This window comes from Cryptomeria japonica, chromosome 11 (assembly GCF_030272615.1).
Source record: "Cryptomeria japonica chromosome 11, Sugi_1.0, whole genome shotgun sequence".
Lineage (NCBI taxonomy): Eukaryota > Viridiplantae > Streptophyta > Pinopsida > Cupressales > Cupressaceae > Cryptomeria > Cryptomeria japonica.
This window is the reverse complement of record NC_081415.1, coordinates 208,867,833-208,887,221: the sequence shown is the minus strand read 5'-3', so window position 1 is coordinate 208,887,221 and position 19,389 is coordinate 208,867,833. Positions and strand designations below refer to the sequence as shown.

Below are 19,389 nucleotides of genomic sequence, written 5' to 3'. Positions count from 1 at the left end.
GTAAGAACAAAAACCTACAAATATGATCTAGAAACAAGACCATGGGACTGAATTTTAACACAATTAGAATATTAATATATGAACAAATAACTTACAACACAGCTAATACAAGGCTTAGTTCCTGGAAGGTGGTTGGCACTTTTTGACAGCAATGCAGAATTGAGGAACTCCATAAACTCTCCTTCAGACACTGAGGAAGGCAGATTATTCACAACAATTCTTCTTGATGGCCTTGTTGATTGTGTGAGTTCAACAGCATCCATCACCGAATCTACTTGCTGAGAGACAGATGGGACAAACTGAGATGCAGACACATTAGGATTTTGCAGATTTGATGTACTCAAGGAAACAGTAGCTAATGTGGATGTAATTGAGGATGCAGCCATTTGCTGTGTAGAAGCTTGATAAGCAGCAACCATGGCAGCTACCATGTTACTATCCATGCCACCAGGTGTCAGATCCCATCCAGGTTTCCTCTCTGGTAAATGAACAGGAGGAGAAGGTGTCTTTACAGCAGTCTCTGACCTCCTCCTCCTTGGGGAGTATCCACCAAGCCCACTTGTACCTCCACCATACCGACGATAGTGACTACCCTGTTCAGCAGATGCTCCATTATTATCATTTTCAATTTTTTCTGAATCCATTCTATCTCTTTCTGATTTCTCCACGGAGATATGATGTGAAGAATGGTCCTGGTCGTGATCCTTACCATAATAAGATGAATGTCGCTTGTGTGATCTTGGTGAAGAGGAAGGTGATCTCCCCCTCTCCTTGGCCTTCTTATGGTCAGGACTGAGAGATCTTTTCCTGCGTTTGCTTTTAGTTTCTTTGTGCCATGATGGGTGTGATGACTCCTTCCACCTTTCTTTCCTTTCTGAATAATCACTATCTTGCCTTTTCTCAACTTTATCGGTTAGATGAAATTTAGCATCATTCTTCTTTTTGTCACCTTTATCATTTTCCATCTTTATCTTTTCATCTTGATCATCCTCGTGTTTCCGTTTGCTCTCCCTTCTTCTAACTCTATCCTTATCAATTTTTCTTTTGTCATCTCTTTGATCTTCATACTTCTGCTGAGATCCTCTTTCCTCCCTTTTAGACTTATCCAGACCTTTATCTTTAATTCTCTCTTTCTTACCCTTCATGGGCTCCTTTTTATCTTCTCTGTGATAATCACTGTCCTTACGTTCATCATAACCTTTACTCTTATAGTGGCTTCTTTTTTCACTTCTTTCCTCTTTGCCACCTTCCTTAAAGCTATCACCAAAGGCTTTAGAGTTGTCCTCATCCTTATGCAGTTTAATTTTGGATGTTACTCTTGAATCATCTTTTTCTGATCTTTTGCGGGATCCAGTGTCCTTCATATTGTGTTTTTCTTCCCTCCTGCTTGAAGTATCCTTTATAGAAGGCAACTCGTCCCCGGAATTCTTTTTTACACGGGAAATAGATCCTGGAACAGAACCTATTGCATGCATTTCACCTGCACCATCTTTGGATTGTGGAGCAATATTTTCTATATCAGGCTTTACTAACTCACTCTTGATCTTAGTGCTACTGTTACCTTCCTTAGCATCCTTCATGAGTTTTTTACTATACCTTTTCAAGATGATATCCTCCACACTGCAAGGCCGTGTCCTTGCTGCTGTACCTTCAAAACTAGGGCTTGTAGCATCTGCATTTTGTGAGCCATATTGGCTTCCAGCTCTTTTTAGATCAGCCATCCTAACCTTGGCTGTTAACTGAGACTGTTCAAAAAGATGAGGATAGACTCTCCATATGAATTGAATTAAAATTAACTTTTCCCAAATCTTAATGGATAAGATAGAGAGAATTCAACTTTGTTAATAAAGAAGTATTTCGTTCAGCCTTGAGAACTTGAAAAAAAAATCAATATCTCATCCATGTATTTGAAGAAATGTACACAGTTACTGATATTTCAAAATCATGAATGCACTTTTGGTAATCTTCTAATGTTTGCATTAAGTCTGTCCCAGAATTTTAACCTGCAACAGTACCCCACAAAGAAAATTCAAAATCAAATAACCCACCGATCAAATGACCACTTCAAGATAACAATAGAATAATTATGTCCATTCAAAATAAATGAAATTTCGTGCTCAATTTAAGACCCATTTGTGCACAAAATATCTTCATGGTATTGTAGAGCATTCCTGAATCTAGAAAGACAGCATAAAGAACATTTTCAAGAGTTTCCCAGAAAATCACCAAAAGAAGGTGGAGTTCTCTGTTAAGCCTGCTACCAACTAGACCTGGTGAGAAATAAGAATCTATATCATTGGATCAAAGTATTAAACCCTACTCTAAGGTCTATTGCAGTAAAGTAGAAAGCAAGCCATCTTTTACTAGAAACTTGGAAGTATAGTATTAGTCTTGTTGTGCATCCAAGTTATTCATCGTGAGATTATCCTATTGATAAAGGCCTCCACTGTAGTGGCCTTAGTCAAAAAGTAGCAACATGATTACAGGCTCCTAAGCAACATTTTAAAAATTGGCAACAAAAGCCTGTAAAAGGAAACAATGTGACCGAAAATAAATGCATTTAACAAACATCAAATCTTCACAAGTTTTATGATAAATAAATTTAGGCCCATTTGGATCTCATATCTGAGAAGGAAAGATTTCATTTCCAGCAATCCTACAGTTCCCAACTCCAAGTTTACATTACTGCATCTAGGGTGAACAATTTCACCCATCCGATACAAAGCAAAGCATAGAAATACAATAGGTTCTATAATATCATGGCATACCATATTCTGGATTTAGCTAACCTTAAATCTGTCATAATGTGAATCACAAACAATGTAAGCATTGTCATCCTGAAGAAAAATGATGTTGTAATCAAAAAGATTAAAATTCTTCTCATATAGGATTAAATTACAGCTACATAAACCTTAAAAAGACAAATTATATCAATGATGACAAAAGTTGGTCATCAGGAATTGGATTCATACCCAGTTAAGAAACCCATGAGGCAAGAAGGTATTCTAAGAAAATCTCATCAATCAAGAGGAGAAATGATAATAGGCCATAGCAGAGACAGGCTCGAGGAATTTGACATAAGCAATCCATAAATACACCCACAAATCTAATAATCAAGGCAGACTTAGTCTGTCATTGGTCAACAAAACCAATAAAAGGCATATCCAAGGTTGGATTGAACTAACACATATCTCATCCCTTGTCGGTGCAGACTATTATCTTTATGTTATCAATTCCACATGCAAGCTACAAAATCATACCTCAAAGTTTGCATGAATGATGTGTCCCAATAGGATTGAAAGTATAATCCAAATTTGTTTGTTTAAAATTTGTCCATGCATTATAGGATTGAAATTTGCATCAAGCAGTTATATCTTAGACTGGACACACTAAAAGTGGGACTAAAGATTGTAAAACTCCAAGGCTACGACGCAGGCATGCCATCGGCTAAAGAGTTGAGATGCAAGTCGCATCATAAAAGTTAATCATATAAATTGAACTCATAAGCAGATATAAGAAGCAATGAGAAGTAGCAGATTTAAAATCAGTTGAAAATCACTGATAAAATTTATACAGGTTAATTTTTTTCAAATCTAGTCAAATGCTCTAAAAGCTGGTGAAAACCGTAGAACGAAATCATATAAAATTCATTTTTATTATTTGGGGTTTTTCTTCCCTTTCCGATGGACAATCTATCCAATCTATATTTGATGCTCTACATCATGCAAATCTATTTGTGGCAGTTCAAACTCTCATATTCGTTATTGAAAGTTTGAAAGCACATGGAGTCCATTTTCCCTTTGTTACAGACCTACAGAATGACATCATCGGGAGAAAAGGGCCTTCCAAGCGATATTCTGCTGTTTCCCAAGCTCTCTCTTAGCATTGCTGTAAGTTTTTTGGAATGAAATCTTAATCAGAGACCAGATAATTGACTAAAAACATGTATGGAAGAGGAAAAAAATAAGTAAGTTCATTCCTATCTGAAGATCCCTGCATTAAAGGATTTAAACTATGAAGGTTTGTGTTCACATTTGAGCCAATTTGCAATTACACATACTGATGTCTACTTGCTGAAAAAGGAGCACCACATAAAGGTATCAATTGATCAATATTTGCATATTAGTATTCTTAATTTCTAAAACCCTTTTGAAATATGAGTATTTGATTTACATACAGATGAAGATATTTTTCTGAATATTAATTATAATGTATCAATAAATAGTTAAATATCCTAGCCATACTTACTAAGAGACATGAACCTTGACCCTTGGCATTTGCCTCCTATATCGGAAATGTGTCCCTACCTTTGAAAACCATATGGGGACATCCTCAGACACTAGAAAACTTCAGATGAAGTTACTTTGCATCTCTATATGTCTCCTAGAAGCATACCTTAAATATTGATAAAATTCCTATACAGGTTTCTTAGATATATCATGATTACATTGGGTTTTCCTAAAGTGCCAACATCTGATTTAGAAAAGCTAAAAGATTTAAAGAAATACATTTATAGGCTTGTAACTTTCTCCTTTATGCACAAAAATTTACCAGGGTTTTTGTAGCTGAAAATTTTCTTACCCAAAGAGGTAGTAGAAAGAGAAACAATGGTAAGGCTTAAGATGTGCACATGCATCGAGTTATGTTGATTTTCTTGCAATACTAGGATCACAAGAAGATGACCATGCACAGTAATCATAGAGTGTGCTCGATTAACCACGGGCAGTGATTCAGATCATGGTTGCCCGCCCAACCATAGACAATATACTGCTATTGTCTACCCCGAGGAGCACGCAATGTGTAATTGATCTCTACACAATGATATGTGATCGATCTGCTCCTTTAGATGAATTAAATACAATGCACAAACTCAAAATGATGATGCCCAAACAACTGATGATATACACAATATTAGAACTGCAGATGGAGGCGGATTGATTTCACACGAACTGAGAATGTATGGGCTGGAGATGAAGCAAATTTGCTTGCACAAGATAAAGCACGAACTGTAGATGCCAATGCAAGGTATGGAAGACACCATACGAACTGCTGGATCTTCTAACAAGATCATCGATCTGCTCGATCCAATAATGATTGTATTGATTTGGTCTGATGTAGATGATGATGCCCAATCTGCTGGAGTAGATATGTTATTTGATCTGCTTATAGAATCCGAACTGCTGATGGATGAAGTTGGTTCGCTGGAGGGAGAGACAAATCATATATACCCGATAATAAGTCCCTTCAACCAGCACAACTTTCTCCAAGAGTCCTCACATAAAATATCACGTCTCTTCACACAGATCAATTATGCTCCAATCAACACGTCTTATTGAAAATAATTATAAATTTGTTATGTTAACACGTTTTATAATAGAACCGATTCACATCTTAATCGGTTTATTACAAGTACGTTTTAATTATTATTTTATAACAAGTTCGATTCAACATAATGTAAGCAAATTGGTGAAACTAAATTGTCTTAGGCCGATTAGGCCAATTAGACAATTTAGTTGTCTGCTCAAAAGAATCCCAACCGATGCTATTACATCAACAAGTTTTATAAATTGATTGGAAAAATAGACGTCTCCAAAAACCCTCATACCATGTATTTAAACTAATAGCATTCCACTGCCTCTGTCTGCCATCTCCAAGTATGGTTTAAAATTTTGTTTTTTATATCCAGCCGCTAAACTAAATATCAATATAGTTATTTTTGCTTTTGTTGCAATAATATTTCAATATTTAGAATATCAAAGTTTGGAATTCTTAAGCATTTTAGTATTTTACTGTTGGTGTAAATTATGTCTCATAATTACACTTTACTTAAGTTGACTTAAGGGTGATGCATTTCATAGCAATTTGGATATGAGACACTTAGGGAAGTGTGCACATAGGGATGATGCATGTAGGAGAAATTCCACCTTTTGTGGTCTTATCTTCTTGTTACATTCCACCTTTGGTGGGTGATCCACCTCATGGAATATTTTATTATTTCTCCTACCTACTCTTACCTACCCTTGTTTCTCATTGAGCCACATGTCATGATTGTGTGCTCACATATCCATATGGCCTTGCCTTTATAAGCAGGCTCATCTACATTGTATGTAATTTTTGATGATCCAATTGATCAGTATTTTGCATCTTGATTGGCATACAGTTTATTCTTATCAAATCTATTTGTCTCTCTTTTGTGCTATTCAATGTGCTCTTGATCTTGGCTATTTTCAACAAATTCTTACATGGTATCAGAGCCATTGGGGCTTCATTGAGTAGTCTTTGTTGAGAGATTTTGGAGCATTCTTTTTTTTTGGATCTGGGGAGCTGCACGTTTTGGGGGCATCCTACGACATTTTCGACCTCACCAGTGAGTCCGAGAGGCCGTTTCCATGAATTTTGACTACAAATACGCTTACGATCGGGTAAAATTGTTTTTGTAGCAAAAAAAAATTAGTCCTAGGGACATTAGGCCCCCTCCCCAGCAGCATCTTGCAGAATTTATTTTGTCATTATTTTCTTTCTGCATTTTTTTCAAATCTGGGCTATTCAATTATTCTGGAAGAATATTTTTGTTTGAGATATAATTTATATTGTCTGGCAAGAGCCCAAATCATTGTTTGGAGGCCAATTTATGATCCATCTTGACCAATCATATTCATTATCTACCTCTTTGTCTCAATGCCTTATTGTTTTTGGCAAGTTCACTACAACTTTGGAGTCGAGGATCCTATTCACTATGGCTTACACATAGAGTGGAGATCGGCATTTGTGAATCAGAGGCGGTTGTGCTTCGTACTTTATCCATAGTGGATAAAGGCCAGCGTGTGATTATCTATCTTGATCACCACATTGTTTGGGAGCAGCAAATCTATCGTATTTGGTGGAAGCATCTCATTGACTCGCTAGACAGATCCAACGTGAGTCAAATCATTTCTAAAGACCGGCGATTTATACATGGTTGGCCGACAGAGACCTTCTTTCATCTGGATCGGTGGCTTTCACCATTGGTTGATGTTGGGGCTCCTTCACATTGTAGTTTGCTTTATTTTTGCCTGGCACATCCATCATACTTGGTGTAAATCATATTCAGTGGGCTTTGTTTCCTACTATTTAAGCTGGCATTTGGCATCTCGATACTGTGAATTGGCTCATATGATCCATTATATCGACTGCCACCATTAGTCTTGGCATTTGCTGGTTTGATTATTGACAGCCTGTGGTTCTAGTTCCAGTGGTCTGCTTCATCATTACGTCATAGGAGTTTGCATTGCATCTGCCTATATCATAGAGTCGAAGACTTCATTCTTATCGGTTTGGCTTCTATTGGCGGTGTATGCCCATTGTTTTCAATTAATAGGTTGGTGCTCCTTTATCTTTTGATCGACCCATTTGGTCTATCATTTTCTTGAAATGGATCTTTAATTTCATTAGTTGCCTCCATTTTCCAGATCGTAATCATATCTTGATTAGAGGCACGTTTTCAATGTAGAATGGAAATTAGCTTTGTGGGGACCATTCATTTGTCAATTTGGAGGTTTCTTGCAGCACATTTTCAGATTTTTTAAAATGCCTACGTACTATTTATGCAGCTTTTCTTTTGGAAGTGTGGAGTAAAGCATAGTGGCCCCCCCTCCCCACTAAAAGTTTTTAATTTTTTTAATAGAAAAAATTCCTTGAATGTGCCTATCAAATTGGTGGGACTTTTTAATGAGATGGAGTTTTAGCCCAGCACTAAAATTGGTGATAATTCTGCTTAAATTGGTGTAAGAAAGAATTTTTCCTTCAACCCCCTCTCATTGAACTTTTTAGTTTGATAGGCGAACCTCAAATGGTGATATCTTGGGCATATGACATCATTTTTCAGTGCAATTTTTTTGATATGGGATAGAATTTTATGCTCTTCACAATGGTGCAAGTGGATTTCCATTTGATGCACAGATTTTTCAGAAAATGCAAATTTTCACCTTTCTAGCTGAGTAATCCTCATTTTCCAAACTTCAAAGGCTTCGTTCGGGCTCATATGACCTCCTTTTCAGGTGCCGTTTTTTTTTAAAGTGCATAATTTTTCGTCTACTTTCATGTGGTGCTATCAGATTTTCACCATTTTGAGTATAAATTGTACTTTCAATATTTGGTCATTTTTGGCCTATTTGGTACTTGTATTTTGCTTGAATCTCTTGTAGTATTTTTTGGAGTCTCTTATAGCCTATTTAAGGCAGTTGTAAAGTTGAAATCAGAAGTTCACTTTGCCCTTCTTCGCAAGTGGCCCATTGTACATGCACTAAGTATAAAGTGCCAGATCATCATTTTGGGGGGGCGGGGGTTCTTGATTGAGTAATTTGGGGGGGTATCTTGTGTGATTTTGCCTCTTTCTATCTTGTTTTTTTCATTTTGGTGCTATGGGTTCTCCTAAATTTCCATTTTCAACTCCACATAATTATGCATCATGAAAAATTAAAGCATGGAGTAAACTAATAGAAAAAGGACTCATTCATTATGTAAATGGAGCAATAACAGCACCACTTGGATCCTAATGCTCAAGCTGAATGGCTCATGAAAAATTCTATGGCACTTGGAACTTTGAGAAAGTATGTATCAGATGACCTCATTTTTCACATTGAGAAATGTACTACAGTTAAAAAGGCTTGGGATATTTATGCGAAATTGTATGGTCAAGTTGATGAGATTAAGGGCTCTAAGCTTGATGGTGAACTCACAACATTGGATCCCAAGGATTTTGATACAATCCAAGATTATGTTACGAAAGCAAAAGAGCTAAGAGCAAAGCTTAAGGATTGTGGCATTGACAAGAAGGATGCTCAATTGGTTTACAACTTGTTGGACAAGCTTCCATCAGAGTATGCAGCCTTTGTTTCTAGCTTTCACACCCATAGGTTGGCTCAAGGTGCCTCATACACTCCACCGTCATTTGATGCATTCACGGAGATGTTGATACTTGAGCAATCTCAGTTGACCAAGATGGAGATTCTCAAATCTTCAAAGTCACAAGCTTTGGTGGCTAATAAAGGAAATCAAAGCAATCAAGGAAAAGGCAAGAACCAAAAGTAGTCTAAGTCAAAGCCACCACATGATAGAGGCCAATTATCCTCTCCACAACAAGATGATTCTACATCCTCACCTAAGAGGAAATCGTATAAGGACAATCTTTTCTGTGCATATTGCAAGAAGTCAGGACATAATGAACGTTGTTACAAGAAGGATATTGATGAATTGAAACATCTTCTTGAGAAGAATAAAATCAATTTGCCTTCTAGAATGTCTACATCGGCTTCTTCTTCCACAGAAAAGGATAAAGGGAAGGATCACACTTTTGAATCAAAAGGAAAGGGACAAGCTCTTTGTGCTACTACAAGTCATGATTCAAGGAGATGGCTTCTAGATTCAGGAGCTTCTCATCATATGGCACCTTCACAGTCTATGTTCTCTTCATTTGAGCCTTGCAACATGTCACAGATTTTGATGGGCAATAACACATATACGAATGTGATTGGGAAAGGATCTATTGCTATTGGGGATAACTACTTCAATGATGTGTTGTGTGTACCCCAATTGACAAACAATCTTCTTTCCATCTATCAAATCACTCATGGGGCAACAAGGAAAACTGCGGAGTTCACACCAGATTCAGTTATCATTAGACTTGGAAAGTAGAGCTATCATTGCAACTGGGATGGTGGATCATGCATCTCAGTTGTACTCCTTTTCACGTTTTGGTCCTATTGATGAGATTGATTTTTCATATGTTGATCACACTTCTTGTGATGATTCAGATATCGAGTAGAATTTTGGGTACTTGAACTTGGGTATTCTCACATGTGACCCCGTCCTTGAGCCTTGCATTTCATCTCCTCCAATTGATATCACATCACCTATTGCACCTGATGATGCAGATATTGCAACAGTTTTACCTTCTTGTGATTCAGTGCAACAGGTTATACCTTGTCTTCCAGCTTCAGTTCATTGGGATGACTCCTTGACAGACATTGCAGGTTTGTTTGTGGAGTCCTACATTGCAGATTTGGGAGACATCATTGATGATATTCATCTTCTCTATGATGATGATGATCCTTCTTCGATTGTTGCGAGGGAACACTCTGACCCTCTTGTTCATTCTCTACATGATCATTCTTTTGAGGTTGACATGATTGTGGATACTTATGCACAACATTTGGAGGAGGTCTCTTTATCCTTAGAGGAGACATGTGAGTCTTTGGATCTTGTTTTACATTCATCTCCACTAGATCTTGGAGTGCCTTTTTCAGCAGTGTGAACCAGTACACCTGAATTGGAGGGGGTAACTTTCAACATCGACATGGGGACACTTGAGCAGTTTTCAGAGATTCCACACATCATAAGGTTTTTTCCTACATCTTCCCTTCATGATTGGGGAGACTTCATGAACACACCTTTGGTTTTGTTTCTTCCTAAGGGAAGGAACGTTGTTCGACGATCGTGGAGCAGTTTCTTCATTCCGTTTCGAGCTTCTACCATTGGTGCAAATTCTACATTGAGGGGGGGCTACTTGGTCTCTCTTCTTCTCTCATATGGGGGGGACTTTTTCCTCACATGGGGTTTTGTCCTTCTCATACTTCTTTGAGAGTTCTTTTGTATACTTTCCATCTCTCTTTTTTTGGGGGGGGGTTCCCACTGGGTTTTTCTCTCTTTCTCCATTTGTGAGAGATTGCATTGGTTTGATTGCATTTACATTTGTACACGAGTACCTAACATGGCCTCGTAGTCGGGACCCATCTTGCATTGTTGACTTAAGTCTACATTCCCCTAAAGTTGCACTTAAGGAGGGGTGTTGGTGCAAATCATGTCTCATAATTACACTTTACTTAAGTTGACTTAGGGTAATGCATTTCCTAGTAGTTTGGATATGAGATGCTTAAGGAAGTGTGCACATTGGGATGATGCATGTAGGAGAAATTTCACTTTTTGTGGTCTTATCTTGTTGTTACATTCCACCTTCAGTGGGTGATCCACCTCATGTGGAATATTTTATTATTTCTCCTACCTACTCCTACCTACCCTTACCTACCTTTGTTTCTCATTGAGCCACATGTCATGATTGTGTGCTCACATATCCATATGGCCTTGCCTTTATAAGCAGGCTCATCTACATTGTATGTAACTTTTTGATGATCCAGTTGATCAATATTTTGCATCTTGATTAGAATACAGTTTATTCTTATCAAATCTATTTGTCTCTCTTTTGTGTTATTGATTGTGCTCTTGATCTTGGCTATTTTCAACAAATTCTTACATTTACATTCTTAGAAGTTGCATATCTAATGTAAAATTGTTTTCTTCTAAATTAAATTATCTGTACTTTTTTACCATCTCCAAGTACCTGTCTCCAACCTTTTTAAAAATAGTAGCCATCCCCATCTCCCATACCTGTTTCAATTCCCCTCCCTATGATCCTAAGAATAATTAATTAAATAAAACTTAAAAATTATTTTATATTAATTTATAACTATAGATTATTTTTATTTCATTATACTATTTGGGCAATGATAATACTATTTTAAATTGGATCATTATTTTTATCAAACCAAAAGGGATGGATCCATTGGGGCCCTCCCCATACCAAAAGAGACTAAAATACAAAATACCACCCAAAGGTATAGATTGAACAAAAAACCTAGAAACAATCTCCAAACCCATAAGACATTGATACAAACTCGCAAGCCTCCAATGGAACCATCTGATCAAAATGCAAACTTACAAAGGAGCCAATGATTTCCAACATCAACTAGATCAACTTCATCGATCTGCAAACAAGGGGAAATCATAGAACCATGTCAAATTGGGACTTTAAAAAAGATAACCTTGTTTGGATTAAGAAAGGGCAATTAAGGACTCAAAAACAATCCAAATCTCACAAAGAAACACAGCCCGCGGTTCCAAACAAAATCCCTTGCTTCAACCATACAGAATTGAAGATGAAAAAAAACCTTTGGATCAGATGAAGTGGAAGGTAACTCTATTTCAGGCAGCCTTCATCCACCAAAAAAAGTCAAGCTCGTTCAGAAATCTCTCCACAAACTTTCCAACTAAAAATTTAGTTGCCTCCAAAAATAACTCAGAAACACACTTCTCCAAAAGAGACAAAACCAAAGAAGCATCCACCAAGTTGAGAAGGTTGTACCCGATAGAGAAACAAGAAGAACAACAAAATCCTCCATTTGAAAAGAACCACAAGGCTGTATCCTTAGATTCGTTGCAGCCCCCCTGAACACCTTCTGCTAACTCAGAGAAGAGCAATGATCAAGAGTGCCCTCACTACCACTAGCGAAAGCATTCAAAACCAAGGGGCTCCTGCCACAGCGTTGAAGCTTTACACATAACAGGGGTTGGACCATCCACTTTTCTAGGCAGCTGTAAAAGGAGGTGGCGCAACACTGGAAAAGGTTCTGCATTCCTATGGGCACAATAAACAAAACCAATTGACCCACCTGCAAATCATCAATCTCACAATTATAAACTTCAAAATCTGTAGCATTGGGAGGTACCAAACGATTATGGTCCTTCACCTCTCCATCCCAATTCCACACTCAGTGGAGAACAGCTATTGAAGATTGGTGAGACAAACAAGCCAAAGCAAGATTGCCATCTTCCTTTGCTAAATCCCATTACCCAAAAGTGAAACACCTCTCAAATTATCACTAGTATACATTAAAAGTAAAATGGTATCAAACTAGACTTAGTTGCAGAAAGAAAAAGAATCCCATAATGCAACAGATAAACTTTTATAACTGTCCAATCCTGTTCACACTTTTATATATCTAAAAGTGTCCAATCCTGTTCACGCTTTTATATATCTAAAAGTGTCCAATCCTGTTGAGATGACCTAAGGAAGTATGTTAGAAATGTGTATTTTCACAAGTTTAGCCTCTTTAATCAGGTGCAAGGCATTTTCTCCCAACCATATTCATCTCATCCTCATTCAGTATTCTACCATCGGTGGGAGCTGAGAACATGCTATTGCAAAGCCACTTTACTTGATAAAGTTGCTGAAATGCATGTCTGAATTGGCTTTTCTTTGCTGAGTGCACGACCTATCAGCATCAAAGCAAACAATGAATCTTGTACCAAGAACTTTTTTTCTACGAGACTTAATTTTGATTGGCTTCCTTCACAAGTGCATGGCCAGTCAGCATCTGAGAAAACAACAATTTCATGCCAAGAATATTCTTTCTAATATTCACAATCAAGAGTCAATCAATTGTCCTTCCCACCCCCTCTCAATGTCTTGAAGCCAGATTAGTGTTCACGATACATGTGGCTTTTGCAATTTTTTCGGCAAGCACGATGTCTGGTCCTTACAACAGCTTGATGATTGACGAAAAAAAAAAAAAGAATCATGGTAGTTTAGAGTATTGATGGGAAAACAAGTCAATGCATGCTTAAAGTTATAGACATGCATATATGAATGAACTTCGATGAAAAAAAAGAGTCAATGCGTTCCATATACTTTAGCAAGTTCCATTTTCTACATAAGCTTGAAACCCAGAGAACAAAATTTTAACAATACAGGCGTACCGCTTGGTTGAAAATTTGAACCAAGCCCCCAAAGAAGAGTCTACTGCCAAGATGTGAATGACAGATTTGTATTTTCACTGAGACCAAGGTTCAAAATACTCCGGGTGCTTGACAAACTTCAGGAAATACATACACTAGTCATAGGATGGTCGCTTTTCAGAAGGACACATGTAAATAGCATTCTCATAATCAAGAAAGATAATTTTGCACTGGTGTAAATGAAGGAAACCTAGAAGAATAAATTTACCCACTGCAACTTTGAAAACATCTCCCCAACAGAAAGAAGTGAAAAGAAAAAGGCAAAAAAACGTGAAAAAACTTTTGCATAATAAAAATGTAAGAAATTGAGAGTGGGAAGAAATTTGCAGCACTACCTTGGAAGTGAACCTTGTCTTGGGCAACTTAAATCTTCAAGCAATTTACAGCAGAGAGATGCATACTAAGCTACAGCTACTTTTGTAAACTGCAGTTAGCGATTCTTGCAGATTTCCAAAACAATCTTACGGTTGAGGCGGCACACACAACCTGCTCATAAATGAAACCCTAGTTAAGCAGTTCAACGTCCATCCAAAAGAAAACATTGCATAAGACAGGTAAGAAAACCGTTCATTAATTCTAGCGCTCATACTTTGTGTGTGAAAGAAAGTAGTAAAAGTTCCAAGGATTAAGGACTAACTTACGGCCATTATCATGATCATCCGTACGCTTTCAGAGCCATTGCGAGATAAATCACATAGTCAGATAGGGCAGAAAAGAAATTTTAATAAGACCAAATATGTTCAGTATGCAGCTGAGTGTCCTTGGATGGTTAGAAATAAAGGATTTTGCCTAAACTGCTCGTAATAGTTTAATTGCCATCCACGACTATAGATTTGTATGGGAAAATAGACCTTCCCTAACGGTTAACCTAGACGAAGGCTGCAATCCCATTGGAGCTTCTCGAAAATCCTCGAGTATTTTAAAGCAGATGATCTTATGAGTTTTGTAGTTTTAGATAAACCTATGGAAATTGGGTAGTTTTATTAATTTCTTCACAATGGTCATGGAGAAATTTTCAACCCCACTCTAAATTTACTCTCTTAAATTAGAAAATTAAAAATTAGGGACTCTTATTCACTTGAAAAGAATTATAATCTATTTTATAGTAATAAAAATTTGTTTCATTTATGTCATAACACACCTGACTTTTGTAGGTAGAGACTTCTATTTACTTGAAATACATTCTAATTTATTACGTAGTAAATAAAAATTTATTTTATGAGAAACATAAGTCATGAATTTTGTTCTTGAAGCATCTCTATGGGACCATGTAATTAAACAAAATGCAATCGTAAGCTCAAATTGACCTAGATTAATTAATTATAATTGAGACTCATAATATGATAAAGTAAAACAATCATTCTAGAAAAGTAAATACAGGGATATAATATTTAGTTTTGTGATTGAAGAATGATTGTTTTTTAGAAGATTCTAGAACATTTTATGTTTTTTCCTTGAAAGTGTGATCTCTTTATCAATGGAGGCCTCAAAATTTGTGTTGTATTAGAGGTTGAGTTCATAGGTCTAGATTAGATCTATGATTACTGTTACTACTTATCAAATTGCCATTAGTTCTATGTTAAAGTTATACTATATACTCTAGTCGGTTATCTTTTACCGAAATATTCAGCCGGTATGTACAGTCTAGTCGGTTACAGAAGAAAGCAGTCACAGAACGTAGTATACACCGAGTTGTCTACCGAGTATCTTTACATGTCTACCGAGCAGCAAAGATGACACATCGAGTTGATTTACACCGAGTGAAACGTGTTACCAGATTCATTGAACCTGGACATGCATATGAAAACGTGTTACAAGATCGAGGCACATCTAACCGTTATCACATTGGAAATTGCACTTAAAGATTGTGTATGATTTTGAGGTTATATAACCAATGAAATATTTTGCATGGTTATTCATTCAATAAATCGTATTTGTAAGATCGAAGCAATGAATTGGATCACCGTCATAAGAGATCTATTTATACAGCATGAGTTAAGAGTTAAAGGTGTGTGCATGAGTGTAAGAAGACTGTTACAAAGACACAGAGGTCACCGAGAAGGTTTTCAAAAAACAGCCGAAAAACGGAGTAAATAGAAGGGTTTACCGAGTTACTAAATGGGTTACCGAGGTATGCTATAAGCAAGGTAACTTATTCTGAGCACATAGAATCTGCTATAACATTCCAGATGTAAAGTTGCAGATATTTGTAATGATTTTATTGTAATATTTTGAAGTTGTAAGAGAAACCTTTAACAAGGGAAAAGACTCTAATCAAGTCTATAAATTGTAAAGCCTCTAACCAGGTGCAGAATTTAGATGAAGTGTTGTAAATCCTTTAGCAAGGTAGATCTAAAAGATCTTGTTACTCCTAACAGGGTAAGCTATCAGAAATAGCTAAACATGTAGCTCTAACCGAGCACTCTTTATTATTGTAGTAGTGAAGTTGTGGGTGCCATCCCCATCGCAGTTTTTCTCTCTAATCAAGAGTTTCTGCGTAATCAAAATATATGTGTTATGGAGTGAATCATGTATGATTGTTATCTATTTGTTTTAGTTTTATATTATGTTACTGCACTATTCGGTTTATGCATAACAATAAAGATATTGTTGAAGAAATGTTTTGAAGTATTAATTCACCCCTCCCCTCTCAGGTACATTAGCTTTCCATATCGGGCCTAACAATTGGTATCAGAGCTTGAATCTTGGAAAAGGGTTTAACTACCTAAAGAGAAAGATCTTATCAATGGAAGGCTATAAACAATCTCGGAGGATTGTGTATATGCAAGAAGAGCTAGATCATGCTAATCAAGTGATTGCAGACATGCAAAGGCAAATGCAAAAATCTCTAAAAGTGAGAAGAAGATTATCTGATGATTTGCCGGACTCTCAAGAGTTAGTGGAACAAATTGAGACATCATCTGAGAACAATATATCTGAAGAAACTGAAGAAATGATTGGAGTATTGAAAGAAAAGAATAAAGCACTGGTTGATCAACTAAAAGCAATGAAAAGAGAACATGAACACTTCAGCACACAGATGACTGAAAATCTTGATGCATTGAGAACAGCTGAGGATGAAGTAAGAGATCTAGAAAGAGAGAAGCAACAGCTTGAAGTCTTAGTATCTGATAAGAATGATGAAATCATAAGATTGACTGGAATTCAACAAAACCTATCAGATCAACTAGGTTATGCACATCATGAAGCAATTCTAAAGAATGATGAGAATCAAGCATTGAAACTTGAAGTATCAAAGTTGACCGATGAACTTGAAACAAAGAAGAAATCCAAAGAAACACTAAAGAAGAGTTATGATGCATCAAAGATGTTGGATGAGCAACTGAACACAAGAAGACCCAACAAAGATGTAGGACTCTGTTACAAAGGAAAAGACTCTACCGAGAAAGGAATTCATACTATCAAGAGAGGAGAATCATCAAAGCAAGCTGGAAACAAGAATAATATCAAAATAAAGAAGCCTATTTGCAACTATTATGGAAATCAAGGTCACACTGCTGACATATGCCAAATCAGAAAAGGTAAGCAACCGAATGCCACTAAGTCCAATGATTATTGTTACAATTGCAATAAATATGGTCACACATCTAATCAATGTAGGACAAAGTCTGTTAACAATTATCAGAAGGCAAAATTTAAAGGGTTTTGTAAAAATTGCAATAGATATGGACATAGTACCGAGAAGTGTTGGTTTAAGCAAAAGAACTATATGTGGTATGCACACCGAGCAAATGCTAGAGGTTACCGAACTCACACAGATCCTTACCGACAGTATTTTGTAGTACCATGGGATTACAATAGAAGGATATGGTGTGAATGTTGTGGAAGATATGGACATATTAGTGCTAACTGTTTTATAAGGTTTGGGATGTACAACCGAAGATCATGGAGAAATCTTGGTATGGCATGTTTTCATTGTCACAAAGTTGGACACTTAGCTGGAGATTACAGAGATCAACCTAGAAAAGACATTGAAGAAATAAAAGAAAAATTAAAGATGATTTGGAAAAAGAAGGAAATTGTGTCAAATGAAGAAAGCACCTTACCTACCGAGTTAGGTGCACCTATTCCAAATTGATCAGTAAAGGTATGAAGGGACTACATTCTCCGAAGGTTAAAATCTTAACAGTTCCTATTCTATTATGTACTTAATTCAAAATCTGCATAGTTAAGATGTAATAGTAAGTTTGAAATTCTATCAAAGTCTTTTGAAGCACTTTACAGGAAACTTGTCAAGTCAGTGAATATAGGAAGCCTGTCAAGTCGGTAAATGAAGGAAGCTTGGTTACTAGGTTAAAACAGAAAAAGGAGAGTAAATTGGTTAAAGAGGAACTGAGTGCATTTAATGTTTTTGACCTAATCCGCACAAAGCTCGATAAGGTATTTTGTGTACTTAAAAGCATTTTCGCGGTCATTTACACTTACCAAGTTTTCGAGAGAATAGAGCAAGCGATTCAAAGGCGATCAAACCTCCGACAAAGCAAATTCAAGGTATTTACATCAAATCTCAACACATTGTTAAGCTAGTTTACCGATCTTATCTAGTTGCCATTATCTGCTAAGTATAGAGCATCTGTCGTTTGAAATCCTGAAACCCTAAGGACTCTTTGCTAGTTTTTATCTGAAATCTTCAAATGGCGCTCAAGATCCAAGATCCCATAGTTGTCAAGAATGTAGAGAAGCCCTCACTGAAATACTCTTTGACCCCAAAGTCGCTTCTGAACCAGATGACAAAACCGCCTTTTCACTCATCCTGGATAGAGTGTTGTTAGTCGAAGATGTGAGATTCTTCACCAAATGACGTGTTGAAGAACTCAGTCATGTGGAAATCAGAGACACCTATGATGAGCTATGTACCAATGGTATATTGAACAACAAGTATGAGCACATCAAGATCAAGGGATTAACTGAAGCCCTAACCTATCCTCGTGTGTTCAAACCCCAGTGGGTCAAGTTTGTTCTGAGCATAGTTCACGATGATTTCATGTGGCTAGAAGAGAAACCATTTAAGATTACCAAGGAAATCATTCATCTAATCACTGGTTACCCTATCTATGATCATGCCCGAGCCTAGAAGATGATATCACAGAAGGAATTGATCAATTTAACCGGAGTGGAATCTGATTGCAAAGGATTGAAACTGAATAATGTCACTGATGAAGAACTAAAATTTGCCATTAGAGTAATAGGCTACTGTTTCTTCCAATCGGCAAGGGAAAACAGTGTTCCCTGTGCAACAGTAGACTTGGCTTACAAAATTGTGAAAACGGGAATGAAAATTGACCTATGCGAGGTATTGCTGAAGAACCTATTTGAAAATCTAAACACCATCAGGAAGCCGAAGAAGAACAACTCGACTAATACTCTAAAGTTTGGATCACTACTGGTATGCATGTTTTTCTACTTTGAAAAATTCTTTCCATCAGTCGGTAAAGTTGTTTGGGAGCTACACCGACCTATCACCCATCAGATTAATGACTTCATTAAGAATTTAGGTGATAATTTCAATGATATCATGGATGATTACTTCAGTAAATTTCAAGAGAAAATGCATAACAGATATAGGATTCCACCCCAGCTAGTAGAGAAATACAAAAATGATATATGTTTTGAAGTTGACACCGATTACTGTTATGTGAATGTTGTGGAACCGAGGACTCGATCTTTGTCACCAATGGGTTACGAGATTGATTTTGACATCACAAAACAACAAATTGATGCATTTCTTACATTACCCAAACATGCTACCGAGCTGAGGTA

General features: G+C 36.8%; 1 protein-coding gene across 5 annotated transcripts in view; it reads right to left on the bottom strand.

Moving 5' to 3' along the window:
* LOC131067664 (uncharacterized) overlaps window positions 1-14,538 on the bottom strand; it is a 97,921-nt gene extending 83,383 nt beyond the window's left edge. Inside the window, exons 1-3 of one of the 5 annotated variants that reach the window (XM_058002781.2) lie at window positions 14,250-14,538; window positions 13,944-14,094; window positions 96-2,003 (exon numbers count right to left, since the gene is read on the bottom strand). In XM_058002781.2, coding sequence (XP_057858764.2) covers window positions 96-1,721 — 1,626 coding nt within the window. In that variant the 5' untranslated portion in view covers window positions 1,722-2,003; window positions 13,944-14,094; window positions 14,250-14,538. Of the gene's footprint in view, window positions 1-95; window positions 2,004-13,943; window positions 14,095-14,245 lie in introns of all 5 variants that reach the window. The other 4 variants (XM_058002778.2, XM_058002777.2, XM_058002780.2 and 1 more) reach the window with 4 other exon arrangements.
* Between the last annotated feature and the right edge of the window lie 4,851 nt (window positions 14,539-19,389).